This window comes from Nyctereutes procyonoides, unplaced genomic scaffold, assembly GCF_905146905.1.
Source record: "Nyctereutes procyonoides isolate TBG_1078 unplaced genomic scaffold, NYPRO_anot_genome, whole genome shotgun sequence".
Lineage (NCBI taxonomy): Eukaryota > Metazoa > Chordata > Mammalia > Carnivora > Canidae > Nyctereutes > Nyctereutes procyonoides.
Genome location: NW_026575051.1, coordinates 31,695,768 through 31,717,838, shown reverse-complemented (window position 1 = coordinate 31,717,838; position 22,071 = coordinate 31,695,768). Strand labels below are relative to the sequence as shown.

At 33.7% G+C, this 22,071-nt stretch overlaps 1 protein-coding gene across 1 annotated transcript in view; it reads right to left on the bottom strand.

Annotated features, from left to right (window-relative positions):
- ADGRB3 (adhesion G protein-coupled receptor B3) overlaps positions 1-22,071 on the bottom strand; it is a 705,508-nt gene that overhangs the window by 430,199 nt on the left and 253,238 nt on the right. The window contains exon 3 of the mRNA XM_055329612.1: positions 1,164-1,274. Coding sequence (XP_055185587.1) covers positions 1,164-1,274 — 111 coding nt within the window. The remainder of the gene's footprint in view (positions 1-1,163; positions 1,275-22,071) is intronic.

The window sequence follows — 22,071 nt, the reverse complement described above, 5'->3', positions numbered from 1 at the left end:
AAAATATGTCCTTAATGTAGAATTTATTGTAAGCATCCTTCCTTTTGCAAGCATTCTTTGACCTACTTACAGCTAATGTGTTAAACTCTACTACTCACCCATTACCAAGAGCACAATCCATTAAGAATATTTGCATTTTAAGTTGTAGATTCAAATCTAAGGTTCAGAATAAATATCCTAAGAAAATATAAACTAAAGGAAATATTCATTCAAGAGAATTTCACCAAAATCAGTCAATGTCATGTCAAAAAGCTGATCAAGTACTTGACACTTCATTATTAATGGTAAAACAGATAATCCAGACTGGAATATATCAAACTTTATAAAGACATAGATAAAACTGTTAGTCTGCAATTTTCTGAAAATGTTCATAACACAGTTTAAATACATTTTCATCTAAAATGTACTCCATGCAATGTAAACAGATGGAATTATAGCCCATTTATTATGATGAACCAACATATGAATGCAATTAATTGTACTATATGTATATAAACAAATAAATTTTTTGAGGGAGGTATTTGAAAGTAATCTAATTAGTTTAGGATTAAAAATTTTACAAACCAGAAAGTGATTTTTGTTGATATTTAATTGTTTGGAATGCATTATAGCTTACTAATAAACACTGACCATTTTTTTTTATTATTTAGCTTATTGAGTAAAACTCTCTTTTCAAATAAAAAAAATAAATTCTGAAAAATGTTTCTAATTTCCATACATTTTAACATTTAATATTTATATGATGTATGACAATTGAAAAAAAATGTTTGACATCTTATTGCTAAGTTAATTTTCATCATTTAAAGACCTATTTAAAATTCTAATTCTAAAATGTCCTATAATAGCCAATTATTGATGGAATAACTCTGTTAACTTTAAAAGTTTAATGATACAGTTCAAGCAGTTAATTGATATAAGTAAATAATAATAGGTAAATCCTTAATGTCCCATACTGAAAGCAAAATAAATCTTACACATTTTTTTGTGCACTTTTCAACTCAAAGCTACTTCATTTATGGACTTTAACTGGTGACAGAAAAAAAAAATGGCTCAAAAAATATCAGCTCCAAAAACTGACAAATGTGCAGCAAAAGATTATGAAAACATGCAGTGGTTTCATTAAATTAACAACAATAAATAGAAAAATGTAACTAACGTATTACCAGTTTGTGCCATAAATTTAGCAGCATCAGCTTGCTCCTGAGGGACCCTTTTTTCATGAACAGATCGAGGTCGCTGACTTTTAATTGTATGATCTCCCATCATTCCAAATTCTAAAGACAGAATAAAGGTATATGAAAGCTTGTGTGTAGACATTTCTCACAAATTACATTACTGTCTCATGCAATATGTTCCTGCGTATACCTAGAAGCTACTGATTAAATTTACAATTCTAAATTTGCAAGGCTGAATCTACTTGGAATATTTCTAAACTACTTGGAATATTTCTAAACATATAGTCAAAAAATCTATAAACAAGAGCAAGGTTTCAAGAAACAGTAACAGTCGGTAGAATGACACATCAGGTTTTAAGTTAGCTTAATGAACAAATAGTGTACGCTTTTCTGATAATGTTTCCAAGCAATACATCAGAAAAAATACAACCACAGTGTTAACTGTTGTTTTTCAGAGAGAAAATCCTGACTGTATGACAGCCATTGTTCTGCTGAGTAGTAATTACCCCCCAAGTTTTTCAGCACTTTTCCTGTGGAATCAATATTCCTGTAACCTGGCTTTCCTAAGGCAAACATTCACTTAATGGAGTATTTGTCCAAAGATGGGGTTGCCCTTAGCGTCCTTTGAAAGCTAATTAAATACACGGTGGTTGAAGTAATTCTTATTCTCTTCTGCTCTGCCCCCAAATAGTTGCTCATCCCTTTTCTAACCATATGTAAGGCAGTGTTTTCTCTTTTAAAAGTTAGGTTTATAAAAGAGATGCTCCATGTTTCTGTTATTTTATTTAATCTTTTAAAGTTGTACCTCCTAGGAAAGGCAAAAAAAAATCTGGGCCCAACTCAGTGATAATGGGGAAGAGAAAAAAGTAAGTTGAATAAAAGACAGACTTCATGTAATATATTTTTGAAAAATTCATATGCTTGGAATTCTGCAAGAGTTCCATGCTTCTGGGACTGTTACTTTCAAATAATTTTAATAAAACAAAAGTCAAATTTATGGAATAGTTGTTGATTATGGCTCAGCAGAGGGTGGGTAGGAGAAGGGGATTCCTGAAGGGCTGGCTCTCATGGTGTTTCTGTTACATCGAGACAATTGTTGGGCCCTTAAGACCAGGACTTTAATTAATACAGGACAAAGATGATTGAGTAAAACATGTTCTACTGTTAGTGCAGATATATTGCCGGAACCAATGTCAAAATTTGAGAATGTATAATTTTATTTTTTCCAATTAATCTTTAATCTTTTGCTAAAATATTACAACTTTTGTGCAATTGAGCACTGTGTTTTGTAAACACTAATTTTACCTACATTTTTATTTTATGTAAGGAGAAAAGACTAGCACACATTTTTGTACATCCAGGCAAATTCCCACATAAATATGAATGTTTGACACTTGACAGATTGATTTGTCAGAAATTCTTTTCAGATATTCTACCCCAGAGAACATCCCAAGAGAAATCTGAGAAATCTAAATGTGTGTTTGTTTTTGTCAGTTTAGATAAAATCTAAGGCAGGAAATGGAAATCTTCATAAAACGTCAGTTGGCTTAATCTTGTAAAATTCATCATTATTTTCCACTGCTGCCAACACCCTCTCATTCCATTCATTTATGTATTCAGTATGTGCTGTCTAAACTATGTTTATTATGCTAATAAGAAGTATCTAATCACATATTGTTTAATGATTCTGGAAACTGGCTACTTAAGAAGTTATATCTAGACTTTTATGTACTACCCAGTATTTTTAAGTATTATGTGTAATTGGAAATTTTCTGGGTCTGAAACAGCAAAAGAAGTTCAATAGTAATTTTTACTAACATTATATTTTACCTTCTGTCCTCTTGAATTGATCATTTAAATTGTGTATGTGTGTGTGTATCACTGAGAACATTTAAGTCAGGATATATGTATGCATAAATAAGGTGCAGGCTTTGATGGTCACATTAAGGTCATTTTGGCACTTGGAGGGAAAAGGATACCAAAAGAAATTTTTCCATGCCTACCACTTTTTCTTCTGCTGCTGCTTCTTCTTTTCTTCTCCTCCCCCCGCCCCCCTTACAACCTCTTTTAGTAAGTAACTTTGTTACCTGTTCTAAAAGAAAACAATTCTTCAGTGGTAGCATGAGAATTGCTTACAATCTATATTCTAAGTGGATTATTTGTACAAGAACTAGAATCTTGAAGTTTATAGGTCTGAGTGTGTTGGTGGACATTGCTGAAAGAATTTTAAAAGTGTCATATTAAATTTTTAATGATTTCTCAAGTTTAAACACGAGTAAAGTACTTATCTTTAAAAATAGCATCTGTGGGAACTATTTCATATTATTAACTGGAATGTGATTTAAATCTCTCAAACAGAGATATAACACAAATTAAGTTTCAATTTTCTTCACTACGGTCACTTCTACTCAATTCTACTTATCTTCAGTCATCAATGTTATGTGAGCTTAGGGCTGACACCTAACACTGGGATATTTAGTACTGGCACAGTATTGAAGAAGAAATTCTTTAATCATCTATGAACTTGAATATATATATTTTGATAACTAAAGGTTTCAAATGGAAATTTTGATTATTTCTGTCAATACAATTTATCTGAAAAACCACTTTTAAAAACTGAGAATAGGACGGCTTGATATAACTAAGTTCCCTGTAAGATGGAAGACATACTAACAATTTTCTTTTTCTCAGGTGGAAAAACAACACTATGGTGGTATTTTTTTTAATGTTCCAGACCTATTCTTTCAGACCTAAAACAATCTGAATTTGTAAATGAATTGTGTAAACAATTATCTAACCAAGTGAGTTTCTTTTACCAATGTTTATGTGCCAAATGTTTGAAAAAAAAATACATCTTTGTTTGAGGGTTGTTGTCAATGGTTCTATCCATATCTCACAATGGGATATTTTCAAAACATGTGTGTTCCTTTTAATGATGATTTGATCTTCTTCACGTCTAATGAAAATAAAGGCCAGTTGAATCATCCAAACTTAGAAAAAAAATAAGCTATTAGTTTTGGTATTATTTTCTTATGTGGTGAATGTGAGTTGAGATAAACTTTTAACATTTACACTCTGAATAATAAAAGTTCTACATGGATTGTTGAATTATATTCATATGATTCTGAGTTGGCAAAGATAATATATACTACATTAGTTACACAAGGAAAAATAGCATAACCAAATAAAAAGATGATCTGCTTTGTGTGAGCGATGAAAAGCAAGTTATGAAATCCAATGAAGTAATATGCAGAATATTGTGTATGTATATACGGTACATGGCTTATGGAAACACAGGGTTATTTCCTACATCTTTATATTGATGGTATCAATGAAGTGGTGGGTAAATAACTATGCATGTATAAAACTCAAATGACTGGAGATGACTTTCATATTTAGGCACATTTCTCACACAATCTTTCAATATGCTTCTAGATGAAAAGCAGTAGTCTCTGGAAGACATACTCCAAGCTACATGAAAGAAAGGTTTCGAAAATTTATTGTCTTAAGAATAGTTTTATGTCTTCTCCTCCCTCATATATACAAGGATCATGAAGAAACAAAGAGACCTGAAAACTGACCCTTGATGGTCAATTGTTGGTTGTGAAGTTTTTTGTCTCGAAATCAAAGGCTCAAATAATGTGAAATTGCTGTCATCACTAAGTGAAAACACACACATCCATTTGTTATTTTATCAAATCTTTACTTTTTCAATGTGTAAGCAAGTGGAGCTATCAGATTAGTTGCTAAGTTATTACTGCAATCTATTCTGCAGTATAAATGTGAACGTTATCTGTTAACTATCTTTCCTTTGCATTTCCACAGAAACCATCCCAGCCCAGGTCACAGTTGTTTCTCAACAAACTCTCAAAGTTATGTCTTACTTATATTTTATGATCAAACTATCCAACTCCAATGCCACTACCTCCATCAACTGTTTCTTTCTTAAAATTTAATTAATTAATTAATCTGAGAAAGCCCAAGCGTGCATGAGAGAGAGAGAGAGAGAGAGAGAGACAGACAGAAAGAGCAAGCTGGGGGAGGGGTAGAGTGAGAAGGAGAAGCAGACCCCCTGGATAGGCAGGGAGCCCTATGCCAGGCTCAGTCCCAGGACCCTAGGATTATGACCTGAGCTGAAGGCAGATGCTTAACCGACTGAGCCATTCAGGTGCCCCCATGAACTATTTCCTAATCACCCAATCACTATCAGACTCTGTCTTTCTAAACTTCAATTTTATGTTGTAGCAATAATTTGACTTTCATTTGAATTTTCAGATTGTCTTATTCCGCATACTAGATTATAAACTTCTATGAGAATGAAATATGGTTTATGAGTTTTAAAATCACTTCCTACTTTGCACATAGCTGGGTTCATTATTTAGTTATTTCATAAATACATTTCATGTTAAGAGTTGCTTCTCCAAAATGTCAGATTCTAGATGTCTAGAACCCTTTTGTTAGCTTGCTTGGCGAATTGTTTGATGGGAAAGAAATAAAATTTTTAGGAAAGTACTTGAAAGTTAGTTATGTATGATCATGAAGGTCAACATTTCTTTTGTCAACAATGTAAGTTATCCATAAATATATTCAGGTTATAATTTAAATAATTGCAAAATTACTTTTTAATTTAATTTAATTTATTTTAATATTACTTTTTTAAAACTTAAATCTCAGGGACGTAAAACAAAGTTTAATGCCTTAAAAACAAAGCTTAATTTCTGTCAGTAAACATTTATTAATAACTTATGTGTTAGGCACTAAAGTTACAAAGATAAATGAAAAATAGGCTCTCACCTCTCTCCGAAGCTCCTAGCCCACAGAAGTCCTTTAAACATGACCTGAACCTTTGGTATACGTAAACTTTTTTATTTTAATCAAAAAATGAAGCTGTATTCATAGCCCACTTTCTATATTAATTTCCTAAATAGAATATCACCCTTAACTAGAATAACTTGCTAGTGTGTCTCTAAAGAGAAAAATAGATTTTTTTAAGCCATGCAACTGGACATCTGAAGTGACATTTCATTTGTCACAGCATAACAAGTATTTAACAAGGATATTAAATGTATAACTTGCTAGCAGAAGATTCTAACATCTAGCTGGATTATGGTGATATAGACAAATTCTGTAAAGAAGCAACCAGACATTTTCTGAAATATGATTATTATATTTAATGCATTCTAAGTTTGTATTTTGTCAGAAGCACGAGTTACTAAATGTGTTCATTTTTACACTTTTTGGAAATAAATTTGACACAATTATTTTGCATGCACATTTTTTTGTGTACATTAGAACTGGGAGGTATTTAGATAGTGAAGAGCAGTCCAAATTATTAGTCATTATGATGTCTATCTGTTTTCTGAGGTTTTTTTTTATTAAATTTTTTTTTAATTTTTTATTTATTTATGATAGTCACAGAGAAAGAGAGAGAGAGGCAGAGACATAGGCAGAGGGAGAAGCAGGCTCCATGCACCGGGAACCCGATATGGGATTCGATCCTGGGTCTCCAGGATCGTGCCCTGAGCCAAAGGCAGGCGCCAAACCGCTGCGCCACCCAGGGATCCCATGTTTTCTGAGGTTTTTTAAAAATGTTTTTTAACAATGGTCAGACTTCAAAATTATATTTTTCACTCAACAACTATTTTAGTGCCTACATAGTTAGGTGCTTTCTGAAAAGATAGAAATGTTGGGGAAAAGACTGCAGTATGTATTATCAAGGCATTTCTACAACCGGCATGAATGTTAGAAACAAGGAATGTTAAAATTAGACATTATTAACTGAAATCCTGAAGGACATTGGTTAAAAATACTATTGGTTATAAATACATTATTTTCATTTTCCCCAAGAACCAAACAGGAATAGAATATTTGGATAAAAGAGAATTTCCAAAGAATTCAAATATGAGAGTTAGATAATAAATTAAGAAATTCTAGGAAATATTTAAAATAACTTTGGGGAAAATGGAATTAATAATTAAGAAGTATTTAACATAAGGTAAAAATTAAGACACATTAAGAAATATTATAAATCAGAGAAATCCATCATTAAAATTTAAGAGGATAATGGTTATTCTTTCCTTTCTCAGTTCCATTGCCATAGTTAGATACTGGTTACAGGAACCAAGATGCTATTTCTCACAATAACAAAGTAGAATCTCACTTTTCAAAATATTCCTACAGAAATTATTTTTTTAGGTGATTGGCCATGACTCTGTTAAGTAGATAGGCAATTTTATGCCACTTCTAAAAATGGACAAAACAGAGAATGGTCAAAGGACACACTGCTAATATGTTTACAGAAAAATTTTAAATGTTGAGGAGTTTTCAGTTTTCAATTAAGTTGTTCAATTGTGAAACATAATATATTTTGTAGAAGTAATTATCACATATACTTAGCATATACTTACACATATTTTCTTTGACAATGGTGTTATATTTTAATTTATCTTTATTCAAAATAGGAACTTTGAAATAATTACATATAATGATGGATTTATTTTTAGTTATCCTCAAATATGTATGTGAAAATTATATAATAAAACAACTCATTTAGAAGAATTCCAGGAAATTTAGAGTTTAACCCTTAAATCATCATTTTTATTCTTATTTTGTCATCCTTCTGGAAAATGTTAGTAAATTGGATGCACCATTCCATATAAGAAATCATCAATGTGTGTAATCATGTAGGAATTATTTGTTAATATTTCTTATACATTAGACAATTGCATTTTTTGATCTCATCTCTTTTTGAGATAACTATTGAATTTTTATGAACTACCAGTAATGGTTTGCTTGAAAATTATTTTATTTGTTTGCAATAAGGAAAATAAATGCAGAAACACATAAATAATAAATGCAATTCTACTTCTAACAGTAAACTAGTAGCTGAATGTCTTTTCTTGTTGACCTGTGTTAGAATTTAATTTAGCACACTTGCATATCAGTGGCAAAATAAGATGCTTTACTATAAGCTTCAACACCTTCTGGCAGAGGACTAAAACTCTTACACCATAAGATTTGAATAATCTTATTGCTAAAGTGGTCCCCTAAGGCCCTAGGAAATAAAAAAATATAAGAAAGTACACTAAATTGTCTCTGGATAAATAATTCTATATATTCCTAATAAGAACAGGGCTTGGTTGATTTCCTGCCAAGCTTTCTGACATGCAGAGTGATCCTCTGTGGGCCAAGTAGACTCTAGAGATTTCCAAATGGAGGGGAATGCTGCTGCTTTGGGAGTGACAAAAGACTTGTCTTTCAGGCTTCCGTGGAAGGACAAAAATGAATGAGTCATCTAGGGATGGGAAGCCAAATTCTTTTGAAGGGAAACAGAAAGGCCCTAACAGTGATCTAAGAACTTAAGAAATGTGTGGTAGAGGATATGGAGAACTGAAGCAGTAAGATATTCAGGGTTTAGTACCACAAGTTGCTATTATTAATAGAAGATAAAGGGTAAAGAACAGGGCCAAGAGATATTCCTGAAGGGATTGGTGGGGAGGGAATCAGAAAGCTCTCTCATGCCTTACTAAGAACCCTGGAATGTATCTCTATTTGATTAAATGTGAAACCTTTGTAGGGGTTTAAGAAGCAATGAGCAAGAAATCATGGTTTAATTTGAATTTTAGATAAGAGTAATTGCGGAGCAGATAGCAGACTACAGGGAAACAAAATTAGGGCAGAATAAACTATGTGGAAGGTATTGTAATCACCCATGTAAGACTATTTGTAATTGGGTGGAGGACGAGGTTTGATGGAGAGCTTACTAACAGCTCTTAGCTTGCGTTAGCAGCTGGATGGGGGTACCCCCACTAGATAAGAATCAGAACCACACACAGAACACTGGGCAGTCCGAACTTCCTGCAGACTGAGTACATCTTTGGAACATTGGGTAAATTGTTGACAACTAGAGCAATTCTCAGTGCCCCCAAAAGTTTACAGGAAAAGTGTTTTGTAAGGAAGTCTTTGCTTAAAAAAAGTGACATTTTTTAAGTATACCTTTGATAGATATTACCTTTGTATATATTATGCATATTATATTCTATATATAATTGTATCATGTATTTATTTAGAATTTTTAAGAAAAATTATTCCCATCTAGTTTTTTTAAGATTTTATTTATTTATTCATGAGAGACACACACACACAGAGAGAGAGAGAGAGAGGCAGAGACATAGGCAGAGAGAAAAGCAGGCTCCATGCAGAAGTCCCATGTGGGACTTAATCCTCAGTCTCCAGGATCAAAACCTGGGCCAAAGGCAAGTGCCCAACCACTGAGCCACCCAGGAGTCCCTCCCATCTAATTTTTAAATGAAAGCTCATACTCATATGGTACTTTTCAACTTGCCAAAGTTCATTCTCATTTACTATCACAGTATAGTACAGAAAAAATTTAACTTAAAGCAATATCATGTATCAATATTTACTGAGAGAAATAATTTAATAAGATAGTCCATAAAAATAATTCATACATTCTACACTCCAGTTGAAAGTTAAAAGATTAGATAAGTTGCTTGGCCAAAACATTTCAATATATGAACAATAGATAATTCACGAAATGCCTGCTCTTTATGTAAGGCACTGGCATCCGGATAATTCTGACAAATCCTTATACGCATTTATCTTCAACTGAGTCTCATGGTCTCAAGGTTTACTAAAGGTTTACCTGGAGATATGAGAGAAGTACCTCGTTATTTTATACTTTTACTTATCCATTATGTTCATACAGAATTACTTTAGAGAATTTATAAATATCAAATTAAATGTTCTAAAGAGATTCTTAACTATAGGAAACAAACTAAGGGTTGTTGGAGGGGAGGTAGGTGGGAGGGTAGGGTAACTGGGTATTAAGGAGGGTATTAAGGATGGGTATTAAGGATGGGTATTAAGGAGGGCACTTGATGTCATGAGCATTGGGTATTGTATGCAATTGATGAATCTCTAAATTCTATCCCTGAAATTAATATTAGAGTATATGTTAACTAAATTGAATTTAAATAATTTTTTAAAGTAAATGCTTCTGGTCATGTTTTACCATTTACTGCTATATTTTTATAGATATTACAGATTTTTTTAGCTTAAAGCAGTATCACTGCTTACATATTTTCTGAAAGAAATATCAAAACTGACTTTCTTAATGAACATGATCATACTAAAACATACATATAACATTTATAATTTCTATAAATAACTATAATTCCATCCTAACTATTCCCTTAATATTTTAGCTTATTTATCAGGGACAAATGAAGATACATGTAAAATATTTTCAGTATTTTTCTAGGATATTAATTATCCTTAAAATCAAGGAACATATATTCAAACTTATTTCCATAAGTTATCATTATTAGTATTAAAGCACACATGGCATCCTACAGAGAACTAAAAATGTTTGGCCTCTTCACAGCAGTGCTTCATATACCTAAAGACTATTTTAACTGAACTGTAGGCTAAAGTTGAATGTAGAAGGTGGACAAATAAATGGGCAACCAGCAGGTACAGCTCTTATTTCAGAGAATCAAGCCTTAAGTTCTCTTGGCCAGTTTGCTCTTCTTGCAAAAGGCAATTCTGGGAACATGATTCCTAAAGTCTTTTAAGTTTTACAATACACTTTTTTCCCCTCAGGTCAGAAATTGGTCCAGGAACATATGTACTATCTCTCAGCAACAAAGAGGCCTACAGGACCTGACCAAGCTTGACTGATGGGTCTGTACTCAGACATACATGCACTAGAGTCTAAGTAAAACAGAGCGGTATTTGCTTCTAAACATTTTCTTACTTCAAGCAATGTTGAACAGTTAACTTGACCCATGTCTGAGCACTAAACGGAGGTTTACTTTGAGAAGTCTCAAATGGTCTAATACTTATCTAAACATATACATCTATGCTGTAGCTAGCATCTACACTGGAGAGGGATTTTTTTTTAAAGAAGATTATATATGTTTCCAAAGGTATTTGGAAATGAATGAATTCAGGTCATTCAACAAACATTAAAGAGGTATTCATTACATTCCATATGGTTTTTAAGTGTGAGTCTTATATATGTAACATATATAGTCACTTATATATGTAACATATAAAATCCCATCTCATCCTCTTCCTTTTACTAGGAAACTAAACCCACTGGCATTTATTATATTTACTAAAATGTAAAACTTATTTATTGCATCTTAATCTAGGGTTTCTCTTAACCAAGTATTTTGTTTTTTCTTCATTTTTCCCCTTTCTTAATATTTTTGGATCGACAGGAATTTTTTTGTCCTCTAGATCTCCTACTTCAATTATTCAAACATTATATACTAATTTTGTCACACATACTGAAATATAGTTCTAAATCTATCAATATCGTTAGTGAATCAGTATCTATATTCTTTCCCAAACCAACACAAGCATTTGGTGTACGGTCACTTGTCCTTTGCTTTGACACTCATATATCATTTATTTCCCAACTTGCTGTATTTACATACTGCTTCAATAATTTAGACTTAACCATTAGTTGTGTTAATTTCCTTGTCGATCTTCTTTCTTTGACTTGTTTTTAATTTTGCTACAGTATATTCTTAAACAGAGAAGGTCTAAAATTGATTCATCCTGCCCTCACACTTGAATTTTCATTTGGCTAGGCCTAAAAATTTAAGGTTAAGAAGGGTTTTTTTCCTCACTAAATTCTGAAGATACCTTTCACACTGAATCCTGGTATCCGTTGAGATGTCTTTTAGTAAGGGAGTCTTCTTTTCTTTCTGGTAGCTTTTCCAGCATTTTTCTTTTTATCTTTGGAGTTCTGAAATTTTACCAGTATGTGTCTAGACCTTGGTCTTTTCCATTCAGTTTGCTTGGTACTCCATGGCCCCTATCAACACGAGGATCCGCGAGGATCGGCATTCTAGCTGAGTACGCTGAATGAATGTGGTTTTTCCTGAGCCAACTTTCCCTCTTGCTCATTTTCTTCCATGTTCATTGGGGAGTTTGGGAGTTTCTGCAAGCTACACTCTGCTTTCATGTCAATCCCCTACAGATTCACTAAGAACTTCTCTGGGAAAACTGAACCCCCCATTTCTGATTTTTTAAAGAGTTAAGTGCACAACATATTACTTTTCCATTTCGTTCTCTTAACACTTCTTTTTCCTACTTACAGAAACCTTTCCAAGGAGTCCCTCTAGTTCCTCACTTCCCACTCACCCAACTATGGCAGGCAATCTGACTTCAACCTCTTCCTTGAATGAAACTGCTCTCTTGAAAGTCAGCTGCCTCTTAAAACTGTCACATTCATCTTGATCCTTTCAGCATTTGACACCCTCCCACCCTCCCCTATCCCATAACTTTTCTTAAAATGCTCACCTCCCTTGGCTTTCAAAGCTGACACTTTGAATCTCTTCCTCCTCCTGACTGCTTTTCTGCCTCCTTTATTTGCCTTCGTGACTGTTCATTCTCTAATGTGAATTTTCCCACAGCTCCTGCCTTAACATTCTTTCTCTCAGAAGTTCCAACCATTCCTAGACTAAGGTATCACTTTCTGGCCAACAATTATCAGCAGTCCTTAATCTTCTGGGCTGATCTACATCTTACAGACCACTTGCACTAGCACTACCGTGCCCCCTAGATATTTTGCTGGCAAACTTAGCATTTATGGAAACAAGTTAATCACTTCCCTGATGAGAGCGGCTCCTAGCTATGCATTTCAAATGTATCTTTAATAAATACACAGTGCTCAAAATAAACAGTTCACGAATTAATAAATAGCAAAATAAAACTAAAAGCTAACCAGGAATAATGCAGAAAATTGTTTTAGATGCATCAAAATATCTTGATGGGCCAGTTAGCTTATGTGAAGATAGACCCTAGGGCCTGATCTGAAAAGGTACATAACATAACAAAGTAATAGTTTGAAATTTACAGAGGCTGCCAGGGACAGAAGGTGAGTCTTATTAGGGACATCAGAAAAAGGACAGGTGAGGTTAACAGATCTTGGGAGAGGAATGAACAGAGAGTTATCCATAAAAGTGGTGGGAGGATAAGACCAGAAGAGAAATTGGAAATTCCCTGAGGAAGGACCATCAGAAGCAATTTTAATAGCAGTGATATTAAGGTTTAATGTATATACTGTGACAGGGTGAAACACCTTTCCACTAGAGTGAACTTTTATTAAAAGCTTACCTAACCAGTGTTAGAGATTGTTAAAATGATAAAAGAAAAAGATTAATTTCATATTAAGATTTATAAGGGGCAGAATAGAAAGGATGGCCCCAGAAACAACTACAAAACAATGGTTGATAATAGAGCTACATATATATGTAAGAGTGAATAGGAAAATATATAAGAAATACATGTGACCCATCTCTCAAAGAATCCTTAGGAATATTAGGGAGATATTAAATTTCTAGTTCTAAATTATGTGGCAGATCACACCAAGCATTCCTTTGAAAATTATAATAAAGATAGCCTTCAGAAGGCTGGAGAATTTGGGAGCACACTGATAACAACTCTAGATTATGGGTTGACATTCTTTTTTTTTTAAGATTTATTTATTTATTTATTCATGACAGACACACACACACACACACAGAGAGAGAGAGAGAGAGAGAGAGAGAGAGAGAGAGAGAGAGAGAGGCAGAGACACAGGCAGAGGGAGAAGCAGGCTCCATGCAGGGAGCCCAACGTGGGACTCAATCCTGGGTCTCCAGGATCACACCCCGGGCCAAAGCTGCGCTAAACCGCTGGGCCACCGGGGCTGCCCATGAGTTGACATTCTTAAACTGGTGTCTGGGAAGCTCATATTGGTAATGTAGATTAAACATGGTCCTTCTGCTGCTTTTATACTTTTGGCACTATATGTTAATGCTAACATAATTTAGCAAGGAGTCTAAAGTTGTTTCCTCATTATCATAGGTTAGGTTTCTATGGGCCTGTGGCCAAATGGCCAAAGACAGGCAAAAGGAGTTAAGAATGGCATTTCTTACATGCTAAATCCTTCCTTATTTCAGTTTTGGAGTTTTCTTCCTCCTCCACCCTAACTTTCACAGGTAACACTAGCTCTGATTACTCACTTGTAGTGAACTTTCCCACCAAGACTTAAGTGGGTGAAACAAGATTTTGCTTCTCTGAAAGAAAATAATGTCTCTTTTGTGTGGCAGTTTTTACTTTTTTAATGTTTTAGCTGTTGTTTCCAGTCAATTATAATCTCTCCTCAAATCTCTGTATTCTGTATATTATTATTTCCTTGCCAGAAGTTTGTGTCAGAGTGTGTGTTCCCAGCTGGGACATATCTAACCTAACAAGTTATTTTAAAATGGATATACTGGTTTTTGATGATTAAAGTTTGATGAGTCAACATCGTAAAATAGTTGTGCCAAATATCAACCTAAACTTTGGTTGCATTTTGAAAAGTATGGAATACTTAACACTTGGTTGTGGTTATCATTATTTTAAAAAGAAGAGTATTGATGAAGAAGAGTGCTCAGAAGTGTGGAAGTGTGACAACTGGTGAGGGTGGTCTTAAAAAATTATAGTTTATTATCAGGCTTATTTCAGAAATAAATTTTTGAGGACCCAATGATAAGACACTTTAGAGAATCAAATCTAGTAGGAAAATTAGGGAAAGCTTAAATAATCAGACGAGATCGGGCACGTTCAGGGTGGTATGGCCATAGACAAAAGCTTAAATAATCAAACTTTAGTATAGACTTATAAATGTGTTAAGTGCCATACAAATAAATTCTTATCAGAATAAAAATATTTAATTTGGATAAAAGAATAAGTGGCAATTTTCTTTGATTACTTGGAAACCTGTCCTGTAGCAGATGGATTATAAATAAAGTAGCTACACTGTTTATTAAGAACTCAAATCCATAGGAAGGACTGTGTAACAATCTGTGGTGCATAAAAAGAATGGATGGCCATATGAAGTATCAGGCTTTTGATCACAGGGAGTGCTTAAGCAGTGATTGTGTGACTAATGAATATTGCAGATATCATTCCTACATGGATCTATCCCTGATTCCTAGAGTTTGTGACATTTCTCTTTCCTTGAACCCCATATTCTCTCAATTTTTTTAACTCTGGTCATATCTCCATCCAAAGCATGTTCCAAATATGTCAATGTCTCTTCATCCCCACCACTACCACTCTCCCAGCTACCCCCAGCACTTGGACCATTGGAGTCATCTCCTAAGTGTCCGATGCTTACCCCTATCATGATTTCCCCTGCTTAAATACTTTCTCCACATAGCACACAGATAGGTCTTTTCAAAGGTAGAACAGGGGGTGCCTGAGCTGAAACCAAGCATTAAACTCTTAGTTTCAGCTCAGGTCATCATCTCATGATTGTGGTATTGAGCCCCAGGTCAGGCTCTGGGCTCAGTGTAGAGTCTGCTTCAGATTCTCTCTACTTCTCCCTCTCCCTTAACCCCCTCAAATAAAAAAAAATATAAATAAATAAATAAATAAATAAATAAATAAATAAATAAATAAACAGATAATGTAAGACATCTTCTTAAAGTCCTCTTACATATTCCCAATTCTTAGAATAAAATTCACACTCCTTATCCTGGCTTTTATGAAAAGCCAGCCACCGACTACTACTTCTCCAGCATCATCTCATCCTTCTCCCCATTACTCACCATGTTCTAGCCACACTGGCCTTCTTTTTAGCTTCTTAAATACACATAGCTCACTTCTCTACACTAATTTATATCTTTAACTGGGAAACTCTTTTGACATTTGCATAGCTGATTCATTCTTGTCATTTTTATCTAAGCTAAAATTTTACTTTCTTCAAGAGGCTCTCATTGACCACCAAATGCAAAGTACCTATATAGTTATTTTCTAAGACCTGATTGAAATTCTCTGCACAGGATGTATCAATACTTGTTTTAGGGTTTTGTTTAGTTATTTGTTTAATAATAGTATCCATCAACCCACTAAATGTGATCTTTATAAGAGTCTTATGTGTCTTGACCATCACTGTATCTTGTACCTTGCTAACTGATTAAAAAAATGCTTTGGAATGGAGAAAGAGAGGGAAAAGAGAGAGAGAGAAAAAAAAGGGAGACATTATTATTATTAAGTGACATCATGTTCTTAATCTTACTCATTGCATTCCTCAGATTTATCTTTCAATTCACAAGCACTTCCCTTGGCATGTCCAAGTGAGTGCTTAAGTCATCTAATCAATTTTTAATTTTGGGGACTGTTTTACTTTTGGTAATTCTAGTTTTTCCAAATGTATTTTCTTCTCTGTTGTTCTATATGTATTCTTTATTATTCTTTTTATAGTTTCATTAAAGATTCCCCCCACCCCTCTCAGTTTTTAGTGTGCTCCTTGCATTGTGTCCGCAGATTCTGCTTCCTGGTCTTTGTTTTCTCCTGTAGTTCATCTTGTTTTTATCTTACCTTATTTCTATTGAAAGTTCATCTTACACAGTATTTCCCCTGTGAAGCTACTATATGGCCTTAGTGTAAAAGTGTCTTTCCAGGGCAGCCTGGGTGGCTCAGCGGTTTAGTGCTGCCTTCAGGCCAGGGTGTGATCCTGGAGACCTGGGATCGAGACCTGGGATCGAGTCCCACATCGGGCTCCCTGCAAGGAGCCTGCTACTCCCTCTGCCTGTGTCTCTGCCTCTCTCCCTCTGTGTGTCTCATGAATAAATAAATAAAAAAAAAAAGTGTCCTTTCACAGCAGTAAATTTCTTGGTTTTATGTTGCTACATCAAAAGAGTATAAATTCACTGGGTACCCCTACATGGTATGTGCTAGAATTTGTTTCTTTTTTGAGGAGCAAGCTTCCTTTCCACTGTGTCCCAGGGCTATTGAGTGATGTTTCTCTAGAATTCCTTTGAAACAAAGGATAGTCTTTGAGGCTCCAGGCTATATGTAGTTTGATTGATTTAGTTCCCTAAACCTACATAGAGCAAGGAAGGACACTCTCCTCTCTTGGAAGTAGCACTGAAGTTCTAATTCTTACCCATTTGGAACTTATAACTGTGCAAAAGCCCCCAGCTTACTCTTAATATTGTATCTTTTATCTTTTATTGATGCTGTATGTCTTATGGGCACCTATACATTTCCCTTTTCAGCTTGGCTTATTTTTCTGTCTTGACATTTTATCCAGCCTTTCTATGAGTTTCTAGCAGATCTGGGATCCATCCACATTAGCTCATCTTGACCTGTTGCTATTTTTTTTTTTTTTACAATGAGTTAGGCACTATAATTAGGTGCTATCTTCCTCATGAGTTAGATTCTGTTATTAAATCCATTTTAGATATGGAAAATATGAGGTTTTAAGAGGTTATGGTACTTATCAATCATTATGCAGCTAAGATATATTGGTCCTGGGACTCAAAAAATCACATCTAATTGTTGCCCAAGCCATGTTCTCATGTGTAAGGCCATATAGCTAATAAGACCACTAGAACCCTTTTCAACCTTAAAATTAATTTATGTCCTTGCACTTTGCATGGTTTACTTCCCTAAATTGGGATATGTGGGTTTATGGTATTAATCATTGTGGGATATAGAATCAGGTAAATACATGCTCAGAGTTTTTATAGTCTCAGTGGCAGGTCCCTTCCAACTGCTTTGTAAGTTTTCCTTGGTACTCTATGGAAAGAAAAATATGCTAAATTAAGAGCTTCACAATGTGAAATGATATTAAGAATCCTTAAAAAAAGAGCAAAATCTTACAGTGTCATTAACATGAGGTTGGATATAATGGAAATATGTTAATGGTGAGTAATGTATCAAACGGTTTCTTCCTTAATATTTTCACCCCTGGCAACAGATGTCTTTTTAATTTTGCCTCCATTAAAATTTTCTTTATTAAGCATAAATAAGAAGATATATTTATATTTTCAATGAAGGATTTAAAAAGTGTGAATAGCAGGCTATAGTAGATTCATTCTGGAGGACATGCATATAAATTTATATATTCAATCCTTAACTTGCTGAAACTAAAAAGGCATTAATTTTTATGTCCTCTACAGATTGCAAAGGTTTTCTGATTCCAATTCTAATAAAAGAATAAAATTCTCACAACACTACTCAATTCTTCTTAGTAAATGGCTGAGAAAGAACTGAACTCCTTTACCAGACAAGCAATCTGTTAATTACTCACAAAGGTCAGAACTGAATCACACAAGAATTTAATTTTTCTGTGTAACAGTGCTCTATGTTTTTTCTCAAACCCTATGGTTTCAGAGAACCAGAGTTTCCCAATACCTCAAAACACTAGGTTGACCTCAAAACAAGTCTGGAAAAAATATCCTTCCAGACATTAAAAAATGAAACACGAACAACTACCAAATGATATTTGACATTTAAGAATGACCTTTGTGTCGCAAATAAAGTCATTTTCCAAAAAGCCAGCATTCAAACTTTCCCAGAAACAATTTGCAAATGAAAATACATCACCAGCTAAAGAAGTAATTACTAGCCATAAAGCTTTTCTTTTTTGCAAACACCATTGAAATTACTGAAGTTAAATGTCCAGATTAAGAAAAAAATGCTCCATCAATTCTCACATCATTTTTCCATACTGCTGAATCAGTTTTTATAACTCTACTGAATGTATGTTTTCTTTTTAATTTCTAAACCGTTTTCTCTTGCAGCCTCCTCTATGGATGGAGAGATTATCCTGGCATCCTGTGTTTCATTAAATTTAGTGACTTAGGACACCTAACACATGATTTGCTGTCTCTTGACTGCAGGTTTTTGCCCTCCAAATATCATATTGATTCTGTAAAGAAAACAATCTCCAGGCTTTAAGCAGCAGATTATTTGAAAAAGCATGGTCAGTACCATTTAAATCCTACCCTGGGACCAATCAGTAAGTGATATTCAGCAAATAACACTAACAAGGTAACATAAAGTGGTCCTATGAAATTAAGCTGAGAGTCTACATAAACGTGTGTCAGTATTTCCTTTTTTTGTGTGTGTGAGGACAAAAACATTTCTTTTTCTTTTCTTCTTCTTCTTCTTCTTCTTCTTCTTCTTCTTCTTCTTCTTCTATCCTTCTTTTCTTCTTCTTTTGATACAAACATTTCATTAGCACCTACTGCGTCATTACTGTTTGGCAGAAGGGATTTGCTGCCTCATTTATTTTTCTGTGAAAATAAGAATTCTTACTTTACCACCTACTGTAGAAGTGAAGAAATGAAGGAACATGCAATAATATCATTAGGCTATAAATAGAAGAGCTGAATTTTAAAATTAGGTGTGTCTGTGTTCGAGGCCAATGTTTTTTGTTCTACAATACTAAATGTAAATACACAAAGGCAGGGTATCCTTTCCCCATACAAAAGTAATTCAAATTCCTTGTAGAAAATAAAGACATCAGAAAAAAATATATTATGTGTATCTCTACTCCACTACCAAAAATTCTTACTACCATTATTTTTTAAGTTCTAGACTCATTTTGCGGGGGAGGGTTGCATATGTAGTAAGATGTTACGCTGTTTTTCTGAGAACTTAAGCCAGGAGTTAACTGCACAAAGATTTCATTATTAGGAACACATTTACTGAATTAAAATATTCAAAGTATCTTAGGGACATAAGGTCAACCTTTACCATTGAGAGTCATCCCAAGGTAATACTACTGGCAATTTTTTGTTTCCGTTTTTGTTTTTGTTTTTCCCAAAAAAAGAAGAAAAGGAGTAGGTCCTTAGAGAATCACTGGTAAATATAAGGGAAAATAAAACATTTCTTGATTGGACATGCACTTAAATTACCAGGCTTGCTGGCTACCTCTGGTGCTGCCAGATAAAGAAGAGAGAACACCAGTGGAAGATGTTTTTATGAGGCCATGTCAACTACAAATACAGGAGAGGATTAGTTTCTGCAGCTGAGGAAAAGGGATGAGGTTTTGGAAAACTTCAGGATTTAAAGACAAAAAGATTTAGAAGTAACAAATGTTACACTCTTAGGTTGAGTGTCTGCCTTTGGAGTAGGTTGTGATCCTGGGGTCCTAGGATTGAGTCCCACATCATGCTCCTTGCAGGGAGCCTGCTTCTCCCTCTGCCCATGTCTATGCCTCTCTTTGTGTGTCTCATGAATAAATAAATAAAATCTTAAAAAAAAGAAAGAAATAGAGAGGAAAGTAGAACTTTGATGTAAGATGAAGAGGAATAGTGAAAGCGGACCAAAAAATTAGGAGTGTTTCATTGGGGAATTCCAGCCAAGACACATTGAGTGAATAGAAGAGATACTCTTGGGGATTCAGGTTATGAGATTTGGAAATTAGGTAGTCATTGCTGACCCACAAGAATCAAATGATTTCCAAAAAAGATAAAAATGAAGTAAGTTGATTAGAAACACAAAAGCCTTAGAATTGATCATTGATCAATTAATTCAATATATGTGTCTTTTTGAGACTCTAAAAATCCAATGAGGAAATAAAAATACAAGTAACATTAAACAGACAATAAATAACTACAGAATGTATTGATTTTAATATTAAAGATAACATATTTATAAATATTCTTATTAGGATTTCTTTGAAATTAATAATTTTCAGAAAAATTAGCAATAACAATTTAAGAAGCAAGAGAAATATTTAGTTGTCCAATAAATCAAGGAGACAGAAAATGTGGTTAAAGAACTAAATGTAAATAAGGACCAGACTCATATATATTGGGGTGGGCTTTACTCTTAAACTTTTATAACAAAGTTATTTTCTGATATATACAAAAAGTTATAGGACTTGAAAATAATGAAAAGCTACCTAATTTGTTTTATAAAATTAGGAAAGCATGGATAGCAAAATATGACAAAGATGGTTAGAATTAAAAACCATAAAGCAAAATGATTTATGTGAAAATCCTAAATAAAATACTAGAATGGAATTAATAGTGCATGAAAGGGAAAAAAACACCTCTCACAACTAAGTAGGGTCTATCTGAGGAAGACATGCTAATATCAAGAAATCTTGGAGAAAAATACATTTAAATAGGTCTAGAGAAGCCTCAAATTTGCCAACTTTTACTAATTAGGATTATTTAAAAGTAGAAATCCTTAATATGGTTAGGAAAAATAACAAGCCTCAAATCAATAGTCCTATCATACTTAGTAATGAAACTCTGGAGACATCCTCATAAGTAATAAGTACAAAACAAGGATACTCATAACAACAATAATTATTTCATACTGGTTTGGAAGTCAATTCACCACTATTAGACTCAAAGCATTTATACAACAGGCAACAATGGGAAAAGAAACAAATTGTATTTGCAGGCAAAAGAATTACTTAGCTAGAAAGGCCAATTTTAAAATTGGTGGAATTAATAAGAGTTCATTATGCCTAAATATGTGATAAAAATATTCAGATTAATAGATTTGTTACATCAATGTAAATTACAAATAATTTCTAAAATCATACTAAAAACAAAGTGTGAAACAAGCAATTAATTTAACACTAATATTCAGAAGTCATATGAAGCAAAACAAATTTTAATCGGAATTTTGAGTGTGTCAGATGCTGCCTAGTGCTTCACCATATTATCTTATTTATTCCTTATAATTATCTTTTGTTTACATTTCATGTTCCTTTGAAGCATGGAAAGACGTAAAACTTGTCTGATGTCTCACAGCAAAGTGGCTGAGGGAGGGTGAATGAGGGAAGGAAATGAGGAAGGAAAGAGGGGAGGAAGTGGTGATGGCACAGGCAAATATTCAGTGATGTAATAGACTCTGCTGTGAGAGATGTACTGTACATAATACGAGATTTTTATCAGAAACATCATAATCTAAGATTGAATAACAAAACAGGGAAGATATCTGTGGCAATGTTGCCTGCACATATCATTAACAGACCAAAACCAAAACGATAATAACAATAAACATGCTCACTCCACTAGTAACCCAAATAAGATGAACTACAATAATAATAATAACATTTTTTTTGACAAAGAGACAG